Raw genomic sequence first — 25,318 nt, forward strand, 5'->3', positions numbered from 1 at the left:
GGAAATACACAAACTGTAAGCTTAAGAGACTGAAATACATTCTCTTATCAGGCAATATATGAGAAGAAATTGGGGATTAACCTTTGGTTCATCTCTGCGTACGCCCATCCGGCCTCTTCTAGGCCGCCTTATCACTTTAGTTGACCGATAGTCAGACTGGCTATCAACCAGTGAGCCCACAGAATACCTCAGCTCTGCTGATGTGTCAAGGTGAGGCCTATAAAAAGAGACACAGAAGTAGACTAAGAGAGTAATAGTAATAATAACAGCAACAATCCAATGACCTTCAGTCTAGGAACACAGATATATTTTTTTAAACAAACAAATTATTATGTATCAGAATAAATAACAAAAACATGGCACAGAATATAATTTAAAAGTGAAAACATGAAATCATATTATAAGAAAATTAAGGACGAAAAGAAATGAGTAAAACCTTTGATTTTTCAAAATGAAGGATTTGCATCGTAAAACTCATTGTCCCAAACATATGAAAAAACAAGCAGATTTCAGGAAAAGATAACTGAATCTGACTGCTAACTGGCTGCTGAATATACCATCCTGTATATTTTCCTTCCATTACTTTCCTGAATAAACATGCCTGAGGTTACTGTAAGCATGTTAGCATGTTCACGAGTGAGGATATCTATAACACTTTCCTACTGTAAATCTGTGCTCTGCATTATGAAAATATTAGTGAACGGCCCTGTGATATATAACATCGGTTATGAATGATTCATGTTTATTTGATGATGCTTTTGAGAGTTTTAACCCGCAATTTTTCCTGTAGTCCTGGTAAGTCTTGGGACATTGTGGAGAGGCATATACATGATGACTTCAGCATATCTTTTCTTGGCTGCATACAATTTTCCCTGGCCTTTCTGTCCTCGGTCAAACAGCAGCAGTAGAATTTCCCTGCCTGGTGCAACAGAAGCATCCTGCCCACGGGCTGTGTAGCCGAGCCAGAAGAGCAAAGGCTCCATGCACCATTTGAGCATTCAGCCACAGCGGTGGAGACCTGAACAATTTATATTTCTTAACACATAACCAATCTCCATGTAAAAATATATATGAATAGCATGATTATAGTAGAAAAGTGAAATGTAACAAATACTATACTAATAAGACAACTAAATATGTATTTGTTTATAGCGACTCCTAAAAAAAAAGTTTGACATTTCACTACCTATGAGAGCATAAAATGAGTTTAATGTTGTACTTACATTTTTTTAAATTTTTTTTTTTTTTAAACTTCGGAAAAATGCTTACAGTCACCTACAGACAACTTATAGGGTTCACAGCAATGTTAATAATCAGTTATGGGAAACAGAATAGGAATAAGTTTTGTTCTTAAACACTTCTCTCACTTTGAAAAAAATGCTGTTCAAGAAAATGATGGCTTTAATCCTAGACATAAAGAAAGCTAAGTAAGAGAATGTCTGCTTTCTAAAATGAAGGAAATAATTCAGAAAACCATGTATATCTATGCTGAAAACTGCAGGCTGTAAGCGTGACTGTTTTCCTGAGCTCTAGTTCTGTGTCTTTTTCTAAACATAGAAATTCACTTTTCCTTGAGAGAACTTAATTTGAATTAAAACATACTCGTACTTAGAAGACTGAAGCATTGGCCTCAAATTTCAAACATCACTAATAAAGTAAAAGTGAAAAATAAAATATTATAACTGTGATGTCTGTGTATTGATAAATGGGAAATGCAAAAACATCATGATAACCATGAAAGCCTCTACTATAAGCTACTTTGACAGAGTGGTATGAAGAAATGTAATTGCTGTCTGGTATTATAAGTACTGTGACAAATCTAAAACAATAATGGAAAGATTTCAAGCACTAATACAGTTCGTTTTATAAAAAATAAATACTGTAAGAAAACAAACAAAAAAAGAGAATTCCTGAAATGTGAGTATGTGCCATAGTAATCAAATCAGCTACATAAAAATGTCACAGATACTGAATAATGTTTTAGAATTTAGGTTTTGGGTAGAGCATACATCAGAGCTCAAAGTGTTGTCATAAATGTCCTTTCCTGAACAACCAGCAGTTTATCTTCTCTTATACTTCCCATCATGCCCTGTAGGAACTTCCATAATATTAGAAAAACTATGATTTTACCTTTTAAAAGATTCTCTAAAGCTTACTTTTTTCATTATACCAATAAGAAAACTTGACAACAGTTGGGCTACAAATGTCCTAAGCCCTCCATCTACAGCACCAGACAATAATCTGTTGGGTTTTTGTATCTTTAATTTGTCTGTATGTCTCTCATCTGTTATATAGTAAACCATTTAGGGCAGTGACTGTTTTTTATTTTCTGTGTTTGTACCACATTTGCTGTAATAGAACTTCGCTCTGATAATTGATAATATTTGGTACTTGTGCAGCAAGTTGGCAGGAAAAAAGAAACAGCCCAGGTCCCAGCCTCTGGCAGCAGATACCTATTTGTTGACCAGCTTCATTGTTGTTCTGCTGAAAGAACAAACTCCTGCAAATACAAAACTGAGTACGTGCTTAGAACAGTAAGTATTTAATGCTGATACCTCCCTATTCCTGAGAGGGCTGGTAGCTTCGCAAGGTGAGGTCATGGAAGGGGAAATATACTGTTCGGGGGGAAACCTGCTGAATTCCCAAGACATTTAGGCAGCTTATCAAGTTCAAACAGCCCTTTGACAAGGGCTAATCAGACTCTTATTTACAGAGCACAAGCTAATGATACTCATCTACCCAACAAGAAAGGCTGCTGTTCACCAAGGATGGCTGCTCCAAAACCATCTCTGCTATTTGTTGCAGCAGTTCAATAGTCTGTGTCCTCACAAGCACTCTCAAAAGTGTTGTGTGTGCCTGTAGCCACACTTACACTCCCAAAGGAACAAAAATTCGAAGAGTTACAAGCATCACATTCTGAATTTCAGCGATTTACACTTCTCCATGTATAGAAAAATATTAGTCCAAGAGATAATAAGAGATCGAGGGAGAAACCATGTCCAGGTATTGAGCAAGATGTATTGTCTGCCCATTGTTTCTTCAGACATGATGCAAGCAAAAAAATTATCCAGGAAGAACAACTTTAAAGGATTACAGTGCTCTGAATTTAGTCTTGGTCCATGAGCTTCAGCTGGCAGGTTTTAAAAGTTAACATGTTGCTTGTTATGAAAACAGGGCATGGCACACAATTATCAATAAAGCAACAATTTTATTTTGAGGGATACTTTTAGGCAAGAAGGACTGTCTGTCTAGAATTATAAATTCATTTCAGCTGTTGGTAGCTACTTCTATGATACCTGTCTCACTATTGTTCCCATATTGCTTTTCTGCTACAAAGAGGTATAACGTTTAACGTCCTGTTACGATATTTTCAGATCTCTCTGAATGCTGCCTTCATCTCTAGCTGAAGATCTGTGGTCTTATCTTACACACTAAGCAAAGCTTGCTAATAAAAAAAAAAAATATTAGATGTACTTGATAGAATAAATAAATAAATAGGATCATAAATCATAGAATCATAGAATCATAGAATCATTGAGGTTGGAAAAGACCTCTAAGATCATCGAGTCCAACCGTTGACCCAACACCACCACCCACTAAGCCATGTCCTTAAGTGCCTCATCTACATGTCTTTTAAATACCTCCAGGGATGGGGACTCCACCACTTCCCTGGGCAGCCTGTTCCAATGTTTCACCACTCTTTCAGTAAAGAAATTTTTCCTCATGTCCAATCTAAGCCTCCCCTGGCGCAACTTGAGGCCATTTCCTCTTGTCCTATCGCTTGTTACTTGGGAGAAGAGACCGACACCCACCTCGCTACAACCTCCTTTCAGGTAGTTGTAGAGAGCGATGAGGTCTCCCCTCAGCCTCCTCTTCTCCAGGCTAAACAACCCCAGTTCCCTCAGCCACTCCTCATCAGACTTGTTCTCCAGACCCCTCACCAGCCTCGTTGCCCTTCTCTGGACACGCTCCAGCACCTCAACATCCTTCTTGTAGTGAGGGGCCCAAATATGCTAATTAGTTTCAGCATTAAAGATGATGGTTTTAACTTTATTATTAAGCTCTCCTGGGAAAAAAATGGGTATTTGGATATACTTTTGAAAACATTCCATAATTTAAAAGACTTTCCTTAATCTCAGTAACATTTCAAGTTTATACTCACTGCTATAAGGCCCTGTTTACCTATGAAAAAAGTGAAAAGCAACAGTAATAATCATTGCACAGACTTTACATTTTTAAAGAAATACGTGATATTTTTATGCGTGGTCTGAACACATCCCTGTTTTAAAGGCTTGACACTTACATTTATGTTCTATTTCAACTCAAAGTGAGGAAACTTTTGTCATTAAATATTACCTTGACAATGTGGGTTCGATTAAAGAACCAGCCCTCAATTTCATTTGATCCAGTTCAGATCTCAGTTTCTCAATTTCTTCGGCAAGTCTTTCCTGGAAACGAGAATAGTAAGATATACTTACTGGTGATACAAAATACATTTACTTTATGAGATATTGCTCTTGTAAACCTAAACAAGTAAGATAAACCGAATGTAGCACTGACTATAATAAAGGCAGTGAACTCATTCAAGTCTCATTATTGCTAATAAGACATGCATCAAGAGGAGGTTGTATAGCACTCTTTAGTGTTTTTCCACTAGCTGGAAGTGATGGCAGGACGGGTTTGTACTTGAAACTTACTTTTTTCTTCCTATACAGCTAGGGTCAGGAAAAGAACCAGCACTGATTTGTGCACTAACTGCCCTCTCCGCACCAGGCATAGTTCAGCATGCGACACGCTATTTGCCCTTTAGAGACAGAGATTGCGTCCTGGCCTTTTTCTTTACAAATAGAGATGTAAACTTAGGGACAACGACATTTTAGGTGCTTTATTGAACTGCAGCTTTACAGCTCGCTCTTGGGAGTTGATGGAACTCCAGTATGAGGTGCTACTGGTGAAAAATGACAGAGTACCACAAAAATTGGATTTTTGGAACCAGCTAACAAAAAGACTATTGACAACAACCACTAGGAAAAAAAAGCGCTGTTCCCAAATTCTACAAATAACAATAGTCTACTAATAAAATGAAAAGAAATCAAAGAATTTTAAAACAAATTAAGAGAGGACATGGGATGAAGACGTAACGCTGCTGTTCCTTGAGTTTAAAACATTCAGGATTCCAAAATGCTAGGAAGGAAAGGGATCTGCGCTTAATTACTATCAGATTCAGTAATATTATTAATTAAGATTATTAATATCTGGTGTTATCTCCATGCATCTGAAATTGCTTCATCAGTTTCTTCATCAAAGTTCAACAAATAAACCCTTCAAAGTGGGAACTTAGAAGCTCTGGAGTCAGACCTATGTGGTTGTGTGTGAAGAGAACTCACCTCCATCAATTGCACAGAGCAGTAGTGGAGGTGTTCTATTTATTTCACTTCCCATCCTTAAGCGAGAATCAATAAATATAATAAATAAAAATATCTTTGCAAAAATACTTTCAATACAAATGTAGATTTTTATACCAGATTTTTCATCTTTGTCAAGAGTTGATATGAACATTCAAGCCAGAAAACAGACTGAAAAAGAATTAGCCACTGTATTCACTTCCACTAACACTATTAAAACAATAAAATTATGTTGGAGATAATGTTGGCAAAATACCTTATTTACACAGACAAAATTGGTATCCATAATTCAGGTTTAGATTCTCTGGTAGCAAAATGATAGAAACTTTTGTTTCAATTGACACAGCTTTAGAAATGTCCTTTCTGTCCTTCTTGTCATCTAACTATATGGTGAAGTATGATCCTGACTTTGCGACAGCGTAATCACCTTATAACTGTGGTATTACAGCAGGGAAATTTTATTTATTTAAAATGCACTACAAGCTCCTTTTTGGGACTTTAATCTCTCTGCCTTTCTACAAGGTTATCCGAATGCAGATGAAAATAACAATTTATTTGAATAGATACTTCCTTTGTTATTTTTCTCAGAGTTCTTGATTTTGGATGTCATATGATATACGAGTATTGAATGGAGCTATGTTTTTTAAATTCTATACAATCTCTTTTAAATGAATTTGATACATTACAAAAACACTTCTGTGAATCTGAAGGCAGACACATTTGTGTATCCTACTGTGCTCAAAGCAAGCATAACTTCAAAACACAATCCTAACATTTGGGATTGGAATAAATATTTTTAATTAATTTGACTGATTCACTAAACAGTATTAGGGGTTAATTTGCAATGAACTATGAAAGGCCACTTTCAGCTATATTTAGCATAATGCCACTGCACCTGTTAAGAAGAATTGCATCAGATCAAGTAATTACATTCTTCACTATAAAAATGTAACCAGTTATGCATACATCTCTGTTAAACAAGAGTTTTTCAGAGTTAAAACTGATAGAACAAGAATTCCAGAGCCAGTGAAATCAGTATGAATTTTAGTATTGCCTTCCTGAGGCTAGGATCTCAACCATAAATTTAGCTCAAAACAATTGTTAGAGACCCTCAAAGGCTAGTTAAGACATCTGGGTGTTTAAAGGAATTATCATTGATGCCAGGAAGATTTCACATGCTATTTGGATAATTAATATACCATATACATATTTCCAAATAATAAATATGTAACTTTTGATAAAACCAGATAAAATTGCAGTATTTTATAGTACCTTGTCATGTAAAGACTCTTCCAGATTTTTCCTGAAACTTTCAGATTCTTGAATCAAAACATTCTAGGAATTAAAAGAAAAAATAAAATATAGATAAACCAGAAAGAAATTAGAGAAATGTTAAATATTCAGCTATCACCATATACATGTAGCCTCCATGTACAAGTTAGCAAAGTTATATTCACTGGACCTTAAAATTAAAATCCCTTAATGCTTCAGTTTGAATATATATTAAATTTAAAACACTGGAAATAATCCAAACATGTAGGACCATGTTCTATCAGGAACAGCAAAAACTTTGCATTTTCCTTGAACTGAGCAACTGTCATACTCTTACACAACTATTTCTCCCAGGTTCTTCTTTTGGCAGGCCTATTTCTTGCTTTGTACATTTTGTTTCAATGATATAAACCAGAAGTACATCCTCTGAAAGGTTCTGAAATATCCTTCTGAAAGACACTGAAAGATTCCCCTCAGATCAAACTGAAGGTGAATAAGTAGAAGGGGGAGGGATTAAGGAGGGTGAACATAAAGATCGTGGGATTTGAACTTTGCAGGCCCATTGTGTCTCACATCACGGAAAACCTGTAAATAACATTCCCTCTTCAAGGGTAGATGCTCCTTCTCCTGTGGTGACAGCATTTTACTCTTCCCGGAGGAAGTGAGGTAAAATCAGCAGGCTAAAATACAGCAATGACAACACATCTGAAACGCGGCCATTCCTCAGTTCTACGTCCACTTTCTCTCACTGCCTCATACCGTGTCGTGCACTGGTCCTTTACAAGCTCTTCATCAGACTCCCCGCTGATAAAACAGGGGCTCATAATATTCAGCATATGCAGTTCACTGTAGTCCTGGAAAGATTCTTGAGCGCACTCTTGAATTAAGAGTTGAATGTATAAGTTAGACCATATTTGTGGTAATATTTGGTAACACAAAATCAGCACAATGCTTCCATGCCGATAAAAGTAGAACAGGTTTCATACAGGAGAATCTTTATCAAGCTGAACTTTATACTGCTCTTTGCACTGTACCTTTTCTTCAAGTGCTGCCATTCTCTCTTTTAAGTGTAGCTGCAGACGCTCATTGGATTCTGTCAAAAGTCTGTCTACGGTATCCGATAATCTTTTGTTGTGCTCCTCATTCATTTTTTCTCTTTGCCTTGCCTTTAATGTAGAACAGAAGAGGCAGATTGGTAGGGTCCAAAATTAACCAGTACAGACTTGTATCATTAAAAAATAAAAATATGGTAACTGTAGCCATTTAAAGAAATTCCTCAGGAAACGTAGTTACAGTTACTGATTAATACACATTCATTTTTTTATCAGCAGAATACTCTGAAACCTGCAACTAGATGTAAACTAGTGCTTTAAATGGTTAAGTGGGAAGATGCTGCTATCAATGCTATAAATAAAACATTTACCAGTAGATAGATTTGTGTGCTGGAGTGCATAATGTAGCGCTATATTGACAAATAAAAAGAAGACAAGTTCACAGAAGTTGTCTGCAATACACATACTCTTTGAAGTTCCTGGTTCTTCTCTTCAAGTTGAGCTTCTAAGTGTCTCATACGTTCCTCAATGTTTCCATGTCTTTCTTCTGCCTGTAAAAAAAATAGAAGACTCTTTCTGTAATTTAAGTGACTTCGTAAGTTTTTATCTCAGTAGGGTTTAAACAAAACATAAAGCAAGCTACTACTAACTGCAAACTTAGTTTTCCAAAAAGAAACTTTATTTAAACAGGCAGCTGAACAGCATTGCTTGAAATGTGTCAGCTACAAAGGCCTGTTACATCCAAGCATCAGCAAAACATTGGAGTTATTTATGAGCAATGAAATCAGCCAAATGTAACATGCAGACTGTGCATGGTTTGAACACAAACCTGCCATCGTAAAATTGTAAGCTCCTGAAGCACTGAACTGCACGATGGTTGATTATCAATAAAAAAAATAAAATAAGTTAAAGAAAATGAAAACAAATCAGATGGATTCTATTTAGCAATAGAAAGTAAAGTCCAGTAGGACTACCTTCCTACGTATGGAGATCATTTCTTGTAGTTTAGCTTCCATAACATATTGATAATCATCAGATGAGGTAGAAGAGGTTGGATCAGACTAACAAGTCAAGGAAAAGGAGAGGGACAAAATTGAAAAATCAGAACTAAAGACACTGACACTGAACAGAACACAGCACAGAATGCTTAAAAGAAAAGTGTGACTGAAAATTTAATACTTTTAACTGACAGATTTTTACGTGGAATAAACTACACTGATACTTGGTGAATATGATGCAGTTGATGTGGAGAAACTGAAAATAATGGAATGCTAAAAAAGCTATCAACCTACACATGGAAGTTCAAGGTTAGTGATGGCTGGCTGATGACATATTACTAGAGTGGATTCAAAGCAGTACTGTCTAATCTAATGTTTTTTTTTTTTAATTATGGCAAACTAAACATCAGAACAGGACTCTGCGAGGCCAATGTCAGAAAGTCCTTTATAATTCTTCTATCATTTTCTAGGAATGAAAACAATGCATAAAGACTAAATTAATGGATCAGTCAGTTACAGAATTGTGCAATGTTATGGTACATTCCCTAATTTCTAGAAAACAGAAAGAACGTCAAAAGAGACAAGGCTTAAGCTTTAGTATTCCATTTTAGAATACACTACATAAGCCTTTTCATCCAAATAAACAATATAGTTTTCATCCCTTTGAAAGGATCCACCCTGGTGGATCTCTTTAGAAGATCAAGGTCATCAGATAAAAGAAGAACCTATAAATAAAAATTCATTAATAGGAATGAAAAGTCATTACTGAGTATAGAAATGGTAATCCATCCAAAGATTCATTACTACTTCTGACAGAAGTTGACCTTAATTAGGTCATTTGTTGCAAAACATGAATATTCATGTTATTTTCATATCAAACGAGTCTATGTTATCATTCAAAATGACAAAAAAAAAGCCCTTAAAGAAAGGGAAATGCTATATTGGATTTGTTGCTATGGAAACAGGAATGTGTATAAGGCGTATAGACAGTGCTACTGATGACTTTGAGTTGTGAGCCTGCGCTTGTCAAATGCTATTTCACTCTGTCAGATTTACTCTCTCTCAAAAAGAGATCCTGAACTCCATCTTTAGATGAGCAAACTCTAATATGTACAAGAAATAGTAATTTTACAACTGTTTTTTTTTAGTGAGACTGTTTTTCATACTGTTGTCTACTAATGATTTATGAGAATAATTAGGAATAGATACCAAAGTAATTCCAGATATACATCATAACTTAAAATTACCCCTAACTTAAGCTCATTAGCATTATCAGGACCAAAAGATCAGAGAGAAAACAAGCCTGTGATCTAGAGATTTATAAATATAAACTGCAGCTTTTGATATGAAGACATCCATATGAGAAAATCCTGCTTTGTATAAATACAAGAATAATGCTTAACTTTGAAGATCACTACTATTCTTTTCAGAGTAAGTATATTCACAAAACTCAGATTCTTGCAAAATTTAAGGGAAAGTCAGTATACTTTGTAACTAAGCTCATTTAATAAGTGCATTTATCGTTTCTGATCATGAAACAGGCATATTGTGATGTATTTGAACTTCTTCGTTATCTGAAACTATTTTGTCTATTTATTACGACTTGGACCAGTGACAATCCCTTTACGATTTTCTTTATCTTATCTTTTAGTTTTACATATTAGTTTGTTTCAGCACACAAATGCTAATACACTGCTTCCTCTCCCAATTGGATAAATAGAAAGATAAGGTTGAAGAAGTTAGGTCCCTGTGATTGCAGAAAACCAGATCATGCTATCCCTTCCACAAAGTGACCAAGCTTTATCCTCCTCTGTAGAAGATAGACTTTTCCCCTTTTTGAGTCCTGGCTGCACTGTTCAAGGCCTTCCCTTAACGTGTCTCCAAGGGTCAGGAGAAGATTTGAAATCATCAAAGCTCTGAGCTGATGATGAAGGCAGCTTAAGTAATTCTACCTTCTTTGAAACCATTTTCATTGAGGGAAATGTAGAACCCATTGGGGATGTCATCCTACAAAATTAAACTACTTAGAAGCTTCATTAGCTGATGGCAAACTTTAAAAGCAAGTTACTTAATCTTCCCTGCTTCTATACACTTAATTGCAGGTTAATACAAATATGAAGATAACCAAACTAATACTTCTAGGTTCAAAGGGGATCTTATTCAAGTCTTCTGATATACGTCTGTCATAACCTGTCCTTGAGAAGCCAGTCTAGCTAGCTATATCATTTACATTTAGTTTTCAAACTAAAAAATAGATATTCAGTCCAAACCATGTCATACCTTATTCCTCAGCAGGAAACAGTCTTTTCAATGCATTAAATAATTGTGGTATTAGGCCTAACTATTATTTGGAGGAGGAGGAGGAATAAAATTATTGTCAGAATTATGTACGTTATCTGAATTCTTATATAGAAAATGTTTTTGAAAGAACACGATGTTCTCTTAAGATTCTTATATCTAATTTTGTTATTTCATAACTTCCTACTGCTTTAATAATTCAGTAAGGTATATGTTTAAGATATATGTAAATCTTTTTGCATGATAGTTTTCAGTTATTTCACTAAGTATATTAAAATGTTGATAGGTACACCCTTGTTAAAAAAATCTTCCTGAATGTGTCTCAGAGTTCCTGTACTTCTTTTTCCAACATAAAAGAAAACAGAGCTGATCTCCACATTCATCTCCCTTTACATCTCTTTGGTAGGACAGACTTTAAAATTAATTAAAATTAACTATGCCTTAGAATAAAAATAAATATCATTATTCTAAACACTTAAGATGTATTAGAATATTTTATGTTTCCTTTATCTATGTGCATTTCATTTGTTTGTTGCTAAAGTGTTATTCTGTATTACTGTAAAAGAACCAAATTATTTTATAACTGAGACATTAAACAGTTAGGCTCAACTGCTTGTCTGGCAGAGGACCACCACAGGTGCGCAGCCTTAGTACCTACCCTGGGCTCTAATGCTATTTAGGGATTTTAACCACTGGCTCTTAGATGCCAAATGCATGAGCAGCCCCTGCAGCAGTGACATGAATCAAAAGGGTGTCCTCTGTAAGGGCTAGGGAGACAGAAACACATGTACATACTCCCTTTTTCTCTCACTTGCAGAAACCCACCTGTAGACAAAGACCTGCAGTAGGAAAGAGCAGCCCCTCCACCTCCTGGTGTGCCTAGCTGGAACACACTCCCAAAATGAGGGTTTCAACACCTCTCATTGCCGTTTAGGCTGAGGAAGGCCCCAACCTGGGTCTCAAAGAGACCCTTCCAGACAAAAAGACCTAGCAATTCAGCTATTCCCTAACTGATTTGCAAATGCCTCCTGCACAGACTTCCCCAGGTCACGTTGTTAGGATTGACATGCCTGTAGTGGCTATACTTTTTTGTTGTCCATGTGTATTAACCCCAGACATTCCCACCGGAATAGGCTTTTTGGGAGACTTGGGAGCCTACTATAAAAATATTGCATGTCTCAGTCTCTGCCTTGTGGTTTGAGGCATGAGGCAGAGGCTGAGACACCAGTGTTAGTCATGTTCCTGTAGCAGAATTTCAGACACACATGAGACTGAAGGGACAACTGTGGACTCTGAGGTTCATAAACAGAAGTTGGACTTCTTCTGACTTGCTTTGCTAAGAGTTAATTGAGTTAAAAACTTTCTAAAGTGGAACTTGCGTGACTACTTGATTGGCAGACCTTACCCTACATTCTTCTTTTTAATACATGACTTGCATGCCTGTTCACTAGTACTCTGTACAGGAGGATTAGTAAGACACATGGTGTGGTATTCAGCAACTAGCATTTAAAGCATTTAGCCAGCACATTCAGTTAAAAATAGATTTGTGAAATTGTGTATCTTAGACTGGATTAAAAATATATGGACGAAAACTAACAATGTCTGACCCCTATGAGATACCAGCATGAGTCTTAATGCTCACTTTGCACTCTATATGCTACGAAATAGCAAAGAAATAGCCAGTATAAGCCAGTAATAGACAGGAAAATTTTGCTTTGAGGGAATACTGAAGCAGCTTGTATTATTGCTCTCTAACCCTGTTAAAACTCTGCTGCTGCTCCTGCTGCTAATGCGCCCACAAAAAAAAAAAGTTGCTTTCACATCATCTCTTACCATTGGCACTGCACATTTTCTAGGTCTTTGCATCTTCGTTGAAAAAAAAAAATCCAATTTCAGATGCAGAAAGCACCTGTACAGTACAGGTGCTATAATTTTTCTTCCTCATGCTGAGCTGCAGAAACAAATCTAAACTTTTCTAATGGTACAAGCCAATTTCCAGTTTTGAGACCTTGACTTTTGAACACCTGCTGCCTCCAGATTTTCTACCGGCTTCTTATGGCACACATTCTTTTGGCTATCCTTTGAATGAGTGAATTATTCAAGAAGAAAGAATGCATTATCGAATTGAGCTATGCAATTGAAGGTGAAAATAGGTGATCATGGTGACTGAGTCACAACAGCTCACAAAGTTATCAGCTACTTGTTCACATGCTCACTTCTAACCCATTATAAATGTGACAAAATGTCTCGGCTTAAGTCACCCCTTTTCTGAAACCCAACCTTTCAGTCACTAGGTATCAACACATTCTTGCCCCTCCTTCATTCCCCCACTACCTTCTACACCTCGTAGGTTTAGTAAGCAACTCCTTCCATTTAGTTCTGTCAAACTTGCTTCTTTCATTTCTTCCTCCTATCAGGACAAAATCTTCTGTGGAAAGGGAAGCACAAGAAGAGGGGTGGTTTGAGAAGACAGTAATGTGTTGTAAATGTGTTTTCTTAGACTTCCATCCCCATAGAAGATTGTATCTTTTTTTTTTTCCCCCCCCAGAAGATTTATCAACTCCTATTCGAGCTAACACCTCATCTTCTCTTTCCCTTGTTTTCAGAGAGGTTTCCGTCTTAACCACAGCCACTTCTTGCAGGAGAACTTTCCCCTTCTGCATCCTTTCCACTGCAGACCTTCTCCTTTCACTTTCTTGCAACTTCTTCCCTACTTAATGCAAACCAGATCCCCACACTGTCACAAAACAAGCATTGTGTCCCACTTGCTTCCAACTTTCAACTCATTTTTTAATCACCTTTAAAATAAGCTGAACGTGTTACTATGCTAAGTGTGGTTTATTATGGATTCCTCTTCTTCATGTCAGTGCTTCTCTAATGCAGCTAAAAAGCATTGTTGGTATTTCTGGTGACCTGCATACAGGAATGATGGAGTTAAATGCTGACTGCTGTCTTGTGATCAAAGACTTGACATGGTACCTCTGTTGCACAAGCCCCCGAGGGGGAGAGTAACTACTAGTGGGAGTGAGTGAATGGAAGTAGGTGGATGCTGGTTGTCTCCACTAGACCCCTCCTTGAACACATGCAAGGAGAAACTGTGTTTGACAGACTAACCATCTGAAGATTCTAGATGCTCCAATGTCTGTCTCTTCTGAGGAACACAAACATCTTACAGGATAAAAAAAGGTTTAGTTAATATTGGAGGGAGGTTCTTTCTACTACTAACTGCCTCTTCTCCAGGGCAGGCAAACAGACCAATACTGTGAGAGTGAGTATAAGGTGGCTCAATGAGTCATGGCAATCTAAATCTTGGGATACATGCTGAGAGCTGTGCTACTTGTCACAACCAGACAGATACCAGTGCGACGGCCAGGCAGGACAGCACAGTACATGGGATCATGCTGTTCCAGGTTAGTCTGCCACAGGCTGACTGACCCTCCAGTTGCTCACCCAATGGGCAGAACACAGTGAAAACAAAGCCAAAGAGAAGTTAAAATGATTCAGGTAAATTTATGGTTACTTATCTGAGTTCACTGTATAGTCCAAACTTTTGGAAGTTCACTCCTCATGAACTAGTTTGGGCATGGAAAAGTAGCAAAAGACATTCACTAGCCCATATTTTTTTTAAAAAGAAAACCAGCTCATTTTAAAATCTGACACCACAGAAGGATCTCATTCTACATCCTTCTTTTGCAGAATCCCAACCCAGACCAGATTTATTACGAGGAAGAGTATAATAAATTGAATGCAGAATTGTAACATGCATATTTTAAACTTGGGGGGGGGGGGGGGGGGGGGGGAATCACATCCAAATCCAGAACGTTTGTTCTGTTTTACCTCCACATATAAATAATTGTTCTTATATTTCACCCACAGTGAAGCAGTCATTGTTTCCAGTTATGCCATACTACTTTCCTTTAAAAAACATGTAAAATATTAGGCTTAACTCACCTCTTTCATATGATTGTAACCCCATTAATCTCAGAGAAGCCACTTTCATTGAGGTAGTACAAAAGAAAGGAGAATCAGTTTTGACTTTTTTGCAGTGCAGAAAGACTAGCTGATTCAGGGGGCTCATCTTTTACTTAGTATACATGGACATTGCAGTGACCATAGCTCAGGTAGGCAGACTTAAGGTAGTCTGAAGCCAGCTAATTTGAACCCCAGTGACAATGTGTGTGCTGGCACAAAGCCCAAAGGCAAAATTAATTAAGTGTTATTCAGCCCCTTAGGTAGGTCTTGCAGCTTTCATTGAATAGCTAGTGTGGTAACAGTATAGCAGCTAGCTAACTTAAAACTTCTTAAGTAAGCTGCAGTGACTACAACGTCGTCCTTGGTTCCGAGCTACATTTATGTGATCCATGAAAAGTACTGGACTTTAAACTTCAGAGCTGTCAAACCAGCACTTTAATAAGCTCTACAGTTTGCAAAGACGTTGTATACAAGATATCTAAAATATAAGCTTATTTGGCCTATTGGCCAAATTCTGACATTCTTCTTCATGTCATGTATTCCAAAAAGACATAATTTTAAATAAAATTAATTTCTTCAGTTTTTCATGTAATCACAGAGAAATGAACAGAACTGGCATTACAGTCTAACATACTTAGAATTTCCCGCTTGGCAAAAACTTTGATAAAGTACATCAAAGTGAAATGGGGTGGAGCATCAGCTCTGTTCACAGCTCTCTAACCACATCCCATGAAATAATGTAAGAAGACAAACGGAGATGTATACTGCAGCTTTATGGTCACAATAACAACACTATCTCATGGAAGTCCCTGAGTGCTCTGCATGGTTGAAATGGGATTTCTTTTTACAATATTTGTCATTAATATATGTTCAAGGAAAAATGCAGCTGCAAGAAAAGACATGCTTGAGACTGCAAAATACTTACTGGTGCCTAATTGCTGGAGAAATTTTTCAGGAAAAATCTTCTTAAAATAGAAAACAATATTTTTAAGCTACTGAGGGCATTACAGTATGTGAGTATTTGTTGAATCAGAAACAACTGAAAAAAAAAGTTAAAATGCCAAGGGATTGCTCTTATGTGCACCTGAGTTTTTATTAAAAGGCAATGATATTTGTTTGGTATTTCATGTGTTCTCTTTTTGCTGATTCTTCTTTTTTTCCCCACCATTTTCAGTCTCTCTTTCAAATTCCCACCCATTCACATAAACCTAAAGTGGACAGCACAAAATCTTGATTACTGAATAATGATCTTATAGAATCATAGAATGGTTTGGGTTGGAAGGGACCTTATAGATCATCTAGTTCCAACCGCCCGCCATGGGCGGCGACACCTTCCATTAGACCAGGTTGCTCAAAGCTCCATCCAACCTGGCCTTGAACACTTCCAGGGATGGGGCATCCACAACTTCTCTGGGCAACCTCTTCCAGTGCCTCACCACCCTCATACTGAAGACAACCCTCATAGTCTTGCCTTAATAAAATTAAAAAAAAAAACCAACAAAAAACAACAAACCAACAAAAACCCAAACCATCAAATCCCCCAAAAGCTTCTCTTTCTTTCTACTTCTTAACTGTGTTACTTAAAAATTGGACTTCATTAGTGAGCTGCTCAGCACTTAAGGCTTCACTATAAATGGAAAAACATGAGAACTGAAAAAAAATCCATCAAATATAAAAATGGCTAGGCACATAAATAGCTAGAAACATTCCTTGGCAATAGAGAAAGGAAAGCTTAGATAAATCAGAATGATATGTAATACAATCTCTTAAATGCATTTTTCTTTATTTGTCTGATTTTAGGAGATGAAGAATAAACATATTATCATTATATGTCTTTATGAAGCTGGTAATACCTGATCTGTAGTATTAACTACATGCACACCTGAAAGTGTTAGAGGCTAAATATGAAAACCACAGTACTGAAAATTTATTTTTATCTTCATATTTTATCTGCAAGGAAGCTGCCATATAATAAATTTATCAGAAAAAAACCAGTTTGAAGTCCTCTCGGTTTCACATTTGTCTTTGCAAATATATGATACAAAGAATCATTCAAAACAAACCTTGTAAGTATGTACTGCAAGTTGTCTTCATTTGTGTTGTACAAATGATCCCAGCTGCCATTTAGATTTGACTTTACAGCACTTATCAGAATGAAAATAATTGTTGTTTCATATACATGGTGTATGAAGACGTCCAGAAGAACTAAGTATGTGTAGGAATGGGACTTCTCCCCCGCCCTCTCCCCTTAAATTAGAAAGTCTTACACAGTAAAATGAATCCCCCTAGCATAAGTAATGCTGACGTATTAGAAATATGAGACTCCTTTGTAAATATAGTCTAGGCTAACTTACAGATAACTACTTTTCCTATTACCAAAATGCTAAGAATTACAAACACGGCATTGAGACCATTCCTGGTTAAACTTGTGGCACGTACTTATCCGGAAATGTTTTCTCCTTTCAAATCAGCTTGACATTACTTTTGTTTTGTCCTTGAGGTGAGGAATCAGAATGCAAATCAACATTAAACAACGGGGCTTCTGAAGTGAATCTATTTCTCAGGGCAGTACCTTAGTCAGAGCTGCAATTCTCTGAGCCAGCTCAGCCTCCACTTCGGGTAAGGTTTCAGCCTTCCTCATCGTCTGCTGCAGCTTCTGCTCAGCCAGCTCTAGGCGCTCTTGCAGCTGTCTGTTTTTGTCTTCCAACTGAAGGCCAAAGATAGATAAACAGATATATAAAAAAAAAAAATCAGAATTAAGTTTTTCCTTCAATTTCTTGGGTATTGGGGAAGCAATCAAAACTCACTACATAAGCATAGATACTCCACAACCTGGGAGAGCTTATTGGAAAGGTATTAACTCAAGCATGGAACCGTGTAAGCTGCCGGTCTTGCTAATGAGTGATTTGAGGCTCAAGGATCATATGAAGGTGAAGAAAAGGAGTTATAAAATAGTACTAATGAAAATGAGCAAAAAGCTCCTCTGATCGATGCATTGTTTATCTGAGCAAAATAAAAGTATTGGTGCCAGTAAAATGAGAATATTCTAAATGGAAATATTGAGTCCATCTCACAGAAAAGTTTATGTATGAGCTAAAACGGGACAGAAGGACAGTTCCAAAAGGATAGAATTTCCAGCCAAGTTTATGAACAAATTGCCGAATACAATTTTCTGAACAAATGCCAATCATATATTAGGAAATGTTAAAACTGACAATTGTTGCTCAGCTAATTCATTCATGATGATATCCTGGTTGGTATTTGCTTAAGGTTACAGTGATATTGTTCATTGTGAACCTACAATTAAGTCTCATTTTACAGAAGTGAAATTGTTTAATCTGTGATAACCATTAAAGAGAAACAGGAAGACTTTTGATAACTGCAGTATTTTCTGGCCTACTTAGATGCACCACATCATTAAGAGTTTTTTTAATGGCTTGACAAGTGTTTCCTGCTTTCCTATTCATTCCAGGTAATAGAAGACATAATGAAAAAGGAGTGTGCTTTTAGATTCTTTTTTAATCCTTCAAAAGCATGAAAAGGTAGGTTTTCACATCGCAATGCTGCAAAACAACTTTAAGTCTGCCTGTATATATTCTAAGCCTAGTTATACTGATCACTGCTTTGAGTGGGTAGACCTCTGCAGCACAGCATGACTTAATTGGCAGCAATAAAAACTATAAGGACAGATGCAGGTACCTTACTTTTCCATTGTTGGGTGGTTTTTTGTTCCCCCCCCTGCCTAACAATTGAAGATACCTCTTAAAATAGCCAAAGGAAGCTGGCAGAAGCTGGAGAGTTTGAGTTCTGATGCTTTAATTTCCTTGAAGAGGTAGTCACGTACATATATATCCACACACATACAGTGATGTGTGCATGTGTGTGTAAATGTATCTGCATACAGTCATAGAAGCAGAGATTATCAGATCATACAGGCTTATTTCTCATGTCGCACTTTATATTGTTTGAAGACATGATAGGTGAAAAGATACAGAAGTCTGATACTGCGGCTGAGGAGCAATTTCATCTTTTACAGTTCAAATTATATTCATTTCATATTAGCTTTCAGTTCACATTGTATTCAAGTTACAAACCATTTTTTCTTCTGTTCACTTTACACTTCTGCTTTTGGAATCACCGTGGAAACAAAGTACCGTGAGAGAAAACTGCACAATCATGTTATACTCTTTTCTAAAAGATATTCAAGGATCATTGAGCTTTGTAAAATTTTATCTACACACTACTAATACATGAAATCATTAGAATCTATTGTATGCAAATTTTGGTCTTTCCTGCAGAAGGGAATTTCTTTTGTTTATACTATTTTTTTGATTTTTGTTTAAAAATAAAATTCAGAAAATCATTACATAAGAAGCAAAGATAATCCTTCACTTTGGGGATATGATGATGTGCATTTATGCAAGACACTATTAGAAAACACAGTTATTTTACAATGTTGAATGTACACATTGATTTAGTATTCATGGTTGTAGTAGCTGATATGAAGCTTAGAGATGCTGAACAACTTGGGGTTTTTTAGATGAACCGATCTGTTGATTAAAAATGAACAGATTAACCTAATGGAAGCCTCCTACTGTAGATCTGCCCCCTTTTTTTGCATTAATTTTCATTGTGTGTAAAGAAATCAACTGACTAATGCAGATACTGCACCTGACGTAGGATGGCATCCTTGTTTGCCAGTTCATTTTCCAGCTTATCGTTCATGTCATGTATGGAGGTGGATTCTCTCTGTGCACTGAGGTAGCGCTTCTCCAGCGTAGTTATTCTTTCTTCCATATCTTCCTTTTGTGCCATTGCCTAACGTGACAAAAACCCCAAGAACCATGCAATTAAAATGCTATATAATTTTATACCAGTTTAATTCTCATGCTAACAGTAGACAGGGATGTAAGGTATGCTCAGCAGTAATTTTTCTGTTATGAAGAGAATTTATTTCCTTTGGGATTTCTTGTAACTATGATATTTAAAGTGGTAGCTGTTGAGTAGAGCAAACAGAAACAATCCTCACCTTTTGTATATGGTTCTAGTTTCTATATTTTTCAGTGCAGAAAACCAGCAAACACAGCTCACATTTACTTGTTTGCTTCTTAAACAACAGCAGGCTTTATTAGAAAATAGAAAAACTGCTATAGTTACATAATAGTAGAAATATAGTGCAGTGATGTGGGGAAAAAATGTGTATGCACATTTCTACTCTTATTCCTGGGTCCTGCTAAAATTTCTGCCAAACTACATGTAGCAGACAGCAGGTGACATGTCCTGAAATTTCAGGAAAACAAATGACCACAATGTTGGATACATAACATAACCATAACATATGGGTATGTGATCCATATATGTTACGGATAAGGATTTCTTTAAAATCTTGAGCTGTTTTTATTCGTGTATTACAAGCTGGCCTCACTGAAGTCAATAGCTGTAATTTAGATAGATTATTAATTAGTCTATTACATTGTTTATTTCTCTTCAATTAATTTTAGTGAAAGCAGAAAATTTTATTCATTTTAAACTTGTGTCTGGCTCTTGAGAAGACTTACATGCTGCCACATAATCTTTCACAATGAAAATATTTACTGATGAGCGCGTCTTGCTGTTTGTGTTATGTTACATCATGAAAGCAGTGTTGAAGTAAGTGAGATTATTTTTCAAGACACAATGAAGATATAAATTGATCCAAACAGCTAGCCCTAAAATGGACCATATCCAGGCAATCCTTTTGCAAATTGATGCAAAAACCCCCATAAAAACAGTAATTATGTAATACATTAAAACAACACAGAAGAAAATCCAATAATTTATCCAAGTTTTACAATACTACACTACCCTTCTTGTTGCAGGTATTTCATTTTCTGCATTGGGAAGACTATCTTTTGTGGCCGTATGAAATAACGAAGACAGGCACTTCCACCTTTACAAATACCTTTTGCAGCAGATTTTGCACTGATATTTGGTGATTATTCTACATGGCAAATGTAACAGTGGCCACTTTGCTTAGGAAGCGAAGGGCTGAAAGCAAGTAAGCCTGTAGCTGGTGTAATGTGATATTTAAGGGAGAAACAGCAAGTGGCAATCAAGCGTCCATGAAACACTAATGTTTGTCAGAAGGTAAATGAGAGTGGAGATATTAGAGACCCCTAGTGATATAATGTAGCAGTGGTGGAAAAGGAGAAACATGTCAGTGCAAACTATTTTTGTAACTGGATGAAAGTGATACAATACTTAAAAAAAGGCAGAATACAAAGATGTGAAGACACTTTGAGGCTGTGTCAGGCATCAGAAGTTCTGAAGGAACATTTCTTCCAGAATACTAGAAATAACAGGTTAAATATATACATACATATGCATATATACACACACAAATCCATATGCAATACCTATATTGTAGGAAGCAGTGTAACAAAGATAACTACTCTAATTTCAAAATACTAAAATAGATCCTAGAAGCCAACCATCCACACATATTGGGAACATCCACATAAGAGAAGATACTCTGGAGAGTACTAAGGAGGACCACAAATTTAAGAGGAAAGAAAAGGAAAATTGAATTATATTTCTATTTATTGAGAGGAGGGAATAGCATATTATAGCAGGAGTAATGAAGTTACCACACATGAGTAAATATTCTAATAGATTATATAAATAACAGTGTTCTATAAAACAGCCCAGGAGTTTTAAAAATGTACTTTAGACTATCTACATGACCAGCATCTCTATTTAACAGAGTTCATCTTAAAAACTTGAAATGGCTGAAAACTTGCCAGAATGCACTCTAGTAATGCTAAAACACAAAGGAGTTGGCCTTCCTCCTATTAGAGTTGCACGTATACAGACCCACTTTTATGAACACGGTTTTATAAAGAGATTTCTAGTACTATTTCTTAATGTAAATTTTGTTTCCTACATACAACAGCCTTCATCAGTGCTCAACTTTTTCTTCCTGTATTCATTGGCCCCTCTCAGTCTGTATTGGGTATCACAGGAACAGCAGTCAAGAAATAGGAGGCGAGTGTGGTGATCTCCTTACCTCCCTAATGTCTCTCTGATATTTACTGTTCATTTCTTCTGTTTTAATGAGCTCCTTTCTGGCGGTCTCTGCTTCCTGCTCTACCTCTCCCACCCGGGAAGACAGTGCAGCCAAACGCTCCTTCATTTGTGCCATTTCATAGTTTTGCTTTTCCAGCAGTTCCTGAAGTTCAACAACTTGACTGGCTTCATCATTTGAGTCTATGGAGCCATTGGATAGGCGCTGTTAACAGAGAAGTGACATTATTTATTAATTATCTTTTAATGTGGACTCTATCTAAAGAATTTCTAAAACAAAGATTATTTTAAAAATTACAAAAGCAACTAGGAAGAGAAAAAACACAGTAATTTTCATGGTAGATAAGACAGGTGTAGTTATGAAAAAATTGCAAAAGATTAGTATTAATTCAGTCAAGGGATTCCAGAATGTAATGTCACAGAGAAGTAAATGCCTGCAGAGCAGAATACTATACTCAAATAGCTTTAGTTTGACATTATGGCTATTCAACTACAAATTGCAACAATATGACTCCTAAAAGTCACCAAACTGTGGGTATACGTCTTTAGCTAAACTTAAACAGCATTTAAACTTAATCAAAGTCTATTTCATTTGCAAAATAGTCCATGCTGCAGACAGGAAGCGACACTAATAAATCACAAATTCACTGTACCAGAAGGTGCTTGGGGTCTGGACAACACATTGGTTAAGTCTACATTAGAAACAAGTTCTGCTGAAGTAATTTGTGTGCTGCTGAAAGCCCTGGTATGAATACAGCTATAAGGAAAAAAATCAAAAGTCCAGAACACCTTACTGCATTTGGAATATGATCCCAGAAATATGATTTATATTGCAAATAAATGATTTCAGGAAAGAAGTGTGTTCATTAGGAGGACTTGCTGGCATTGCCTCATTATAGTAGACAGTCACACTAACCTTTTCCGGCATAGGCTAAACCATGGTTTCACAAAAATTTAATTATCTCATGTCAAAAAAATAGGCAAAAAGAAAAAGCAAAACCAAAATGATTTGATTTTGACCTATAACATAAAAAAATAAAACCAAAGTAGTCCAACCTGTCATTAACTTCCTTGATTAGGTGCAATTTTATTGGTTAAGTTTATATTATGCAGTATGGGAACAAAGTATTTCACTGTAACTGTCATTTTAAATAGGTTATGGATCTCAAAGAGCATCATATGGGAATATTGGTCTTAAAAGGCACTTGTTGTCCTTCAGATGGTAGGTGTATAGCAACGTATATATGAAACATTCCTAGCAAGATCTGAGAGGAAACCAAGCTTGCTTTCATTAGCACTTCTGTATTATTATTGTCAAAATATATTTGATCAGAGGTCTTCTAGCAAATTCAAAAAACATTACTTTGTTTAATGGCTTTAACCACACTCTTTCCCCAATCAGCCATAAAATGAATGCAGATCAAGACCACCTGCCCCTCTGCGGATCATTAAATAAAATTATTTTACTCTAAAAATTCATTACATCAAATAACTCAGTTCCAAAATTGCTTTCTTTATACTAGTTAATTATGTTATCTTGACATTTTATGTTAGCTGCTGAACCATCATTGATCTACTTTCAGGATACCACAGTAAAATGACAATAGCAATTTAAAAACTTATTTACACTCAGTTTGTTGTTTGGAAAGCGTTCAGTCAGTCTACTTCAATCAAAATCCCATTAATATGCAGCAACCACATATGTAAACAAAATAGTACTCCAACAGGATAAAACATTCTAACCATCATACTTTATTCCATTGTGTAAATTTGAGATAACTCTTTTTATCTATGATTATTATAATCTGTTTTATAGTTTTAATCTCACTAATTTTAGTGGTTATCACAGATGAACAAGTTTTACCATGCATTGAATTTGCCCTACAATTCTCTACATAGTGGTCCAGGAATTGCTGCAAGACTATAATAAGCCAAATACCAAATCTGAAAAGCAATAAATAGCATGCGATCATATACCTTATGACATATAGACCGTGGTCATTTTGAAATGGCAAGCTTCGATATCTAGGAGTATGTTCAATGGCAGAGAATTTTTTTTTATTAATAAATTTTTTCTTAACTATATTAATAACCAAAACATACAAATTAAATGTGAAAAAATTAGTTTTTTCTACTAATGTACTTAATATCTGAGATTTATGCAAAGGCAAATAAAAAAGTATTTAGAATTAATCCCTCATCACTAGACAAATGCTATGATTGCCAATTATTCATATATATTTTGATTTATGCACATAAGACTTCCTTCATAATTCTTTGATGAACTCTTTGTACAAGCTGCTTTAATTCTACTCATTGTTCACTTTTGCTTCACATTATTCCTGTATTCATATATAAGGCTGGTTGGCATTTAAAATTTCCAACTTACAAAAAAGTCAACATTTTGATTTTTCTTAGTATGATTGGGATAAAAAAAGGTTTTTTTCAAAATACTATTAGAAATAAAAAACCTCAGCTTAAAATTTGGTATTTTTAGAATTTTGAAGCATACTTTAAAAGTTTATCTAGGGATTTTAACTGACATTTTGTCACTTTTATGCCTTGCTATTATTTTATGATATATCCATTATATGGGTACATCACATGGAGTAATCACTCCAAAAGACCACAGACAGAAAGTTGTTAAGCATTAATTCAAGAAGTAACTGACCTAACACTCCTCAGGTTCTCAGGAGGGTTTTTACCAACAGTTTTACGGTCATACTTTGCCCTCTCTCCCAGACAAAAAAAGCTTGAACAAGAACGTAAAAATATGCTACACCAGTAGAAGCAAAAGGCATCCTGTAGATGACGTTGATTCAAATGCATTTTCTGAATTAGTGAAAGGAGCAGGAACATCCCATGCCTCAGAGGAATTCCCTACAGAATAAGCTGGGGGACAGAACCGAAGCATCTTCGCTATTACAGGTTTTGTGAAGAATGTCCATGTCCCTCATCTTTTTTTTTTTTTTTAATTTATTTTATTTATTTATTTTTAATGAGGCTGATTTTTTTTTTTTTTAATCTGGTTGAATTTTTTGTGCTGAAGTATTTCCTGGTACTCAAAGAGTTTCCTATTGATGATGCTGTGTATTAATTGCAATCCATTTGTAAATAAACAATTATTTGAATGCTTATAATAATGAAATCTAAGTTTTGAATAGATCTCTGTTAATTATTACCGGAAGCACTAAGGGAAATCTTCTCAAAAGAGCATGCACAAAAAGAGTTTCAAAGTAGACATTCTTAACTGTCATAT

At 35.9% G+C, this 25,318-nt stretch overlaps 1 protein-coding gene across 8 annotated transcripts in view; it reads right to left on the reverse strand.

The window, feature by feature from the left end:
- The window catches only part of PPFIA2 (PPFI scaffold protein A2), a 356,055-nt gene that overhangs the window by 50,435 nt on the left and 280,302 nt on the right, over positions 1 to 25,318 (reverse strand). For 6 of the 8 annotated variants that reach the window (XM_076333728.1, XM_076333719.1, XM_076333708.1 and 3 more), the window contains 8 exons: positions 22,043 to 22,264; positions 19,669 to 19,815; positions 17,570 to 17,704; positions 8,197 to 8,280; positions 7,712 to 7,843; positions 6,678 to 6,740; positions 4,357 to 4,448; positions 82 to 217 (listed from right to left, as the gene is read on the reverse strand). In XM_076333728.1, the coding sequence (XP_076189843.1) occupies positions 82 to 217; positions 4,357 to 4,448; positions 6,678 to 6,740; positions 7,712 to 7,843; positions 8,197 to 8,280; positions 17,570 to 17,704; positions 19,669 to 19,815; positions 22,043 to 22,264 (1,011 nt within the window). Of the gene's footprint in view, positions 1 to 81; positions 218 to 4,356; positions 4,449 to 6,677; positions 6,741 to 7,711; positions 7,844 to 8,196; positions 8,281 to 8,703; positions 8,791 to 17,060; positions 17,227 to 17,569; positions 17,705 to 19,668; positions 19,816 to 22,042; positions 22,265 to 25,318 lie in introns of those variants that run through there. The other 2 variants (XM_076333774.1, XM_076333765.1) reach the window with 2 other exon arrangements.

Source organism: Aptenodytes patagonicus, chromosome 1, assembly GCF_965638725.1.
Source record: "Aptenodytes patagonicus chromosome 1, bAptPat1.pri.cur, whole genome shotgun sequence".
NCBI classification, from domain to species: domain Eukaryota; kingdom Metazoa; phylum Chordata; class Aves; order Sphenisciformes; family Spheniscidae; genus Aptenodytes; species Aptenodytes patagonicus.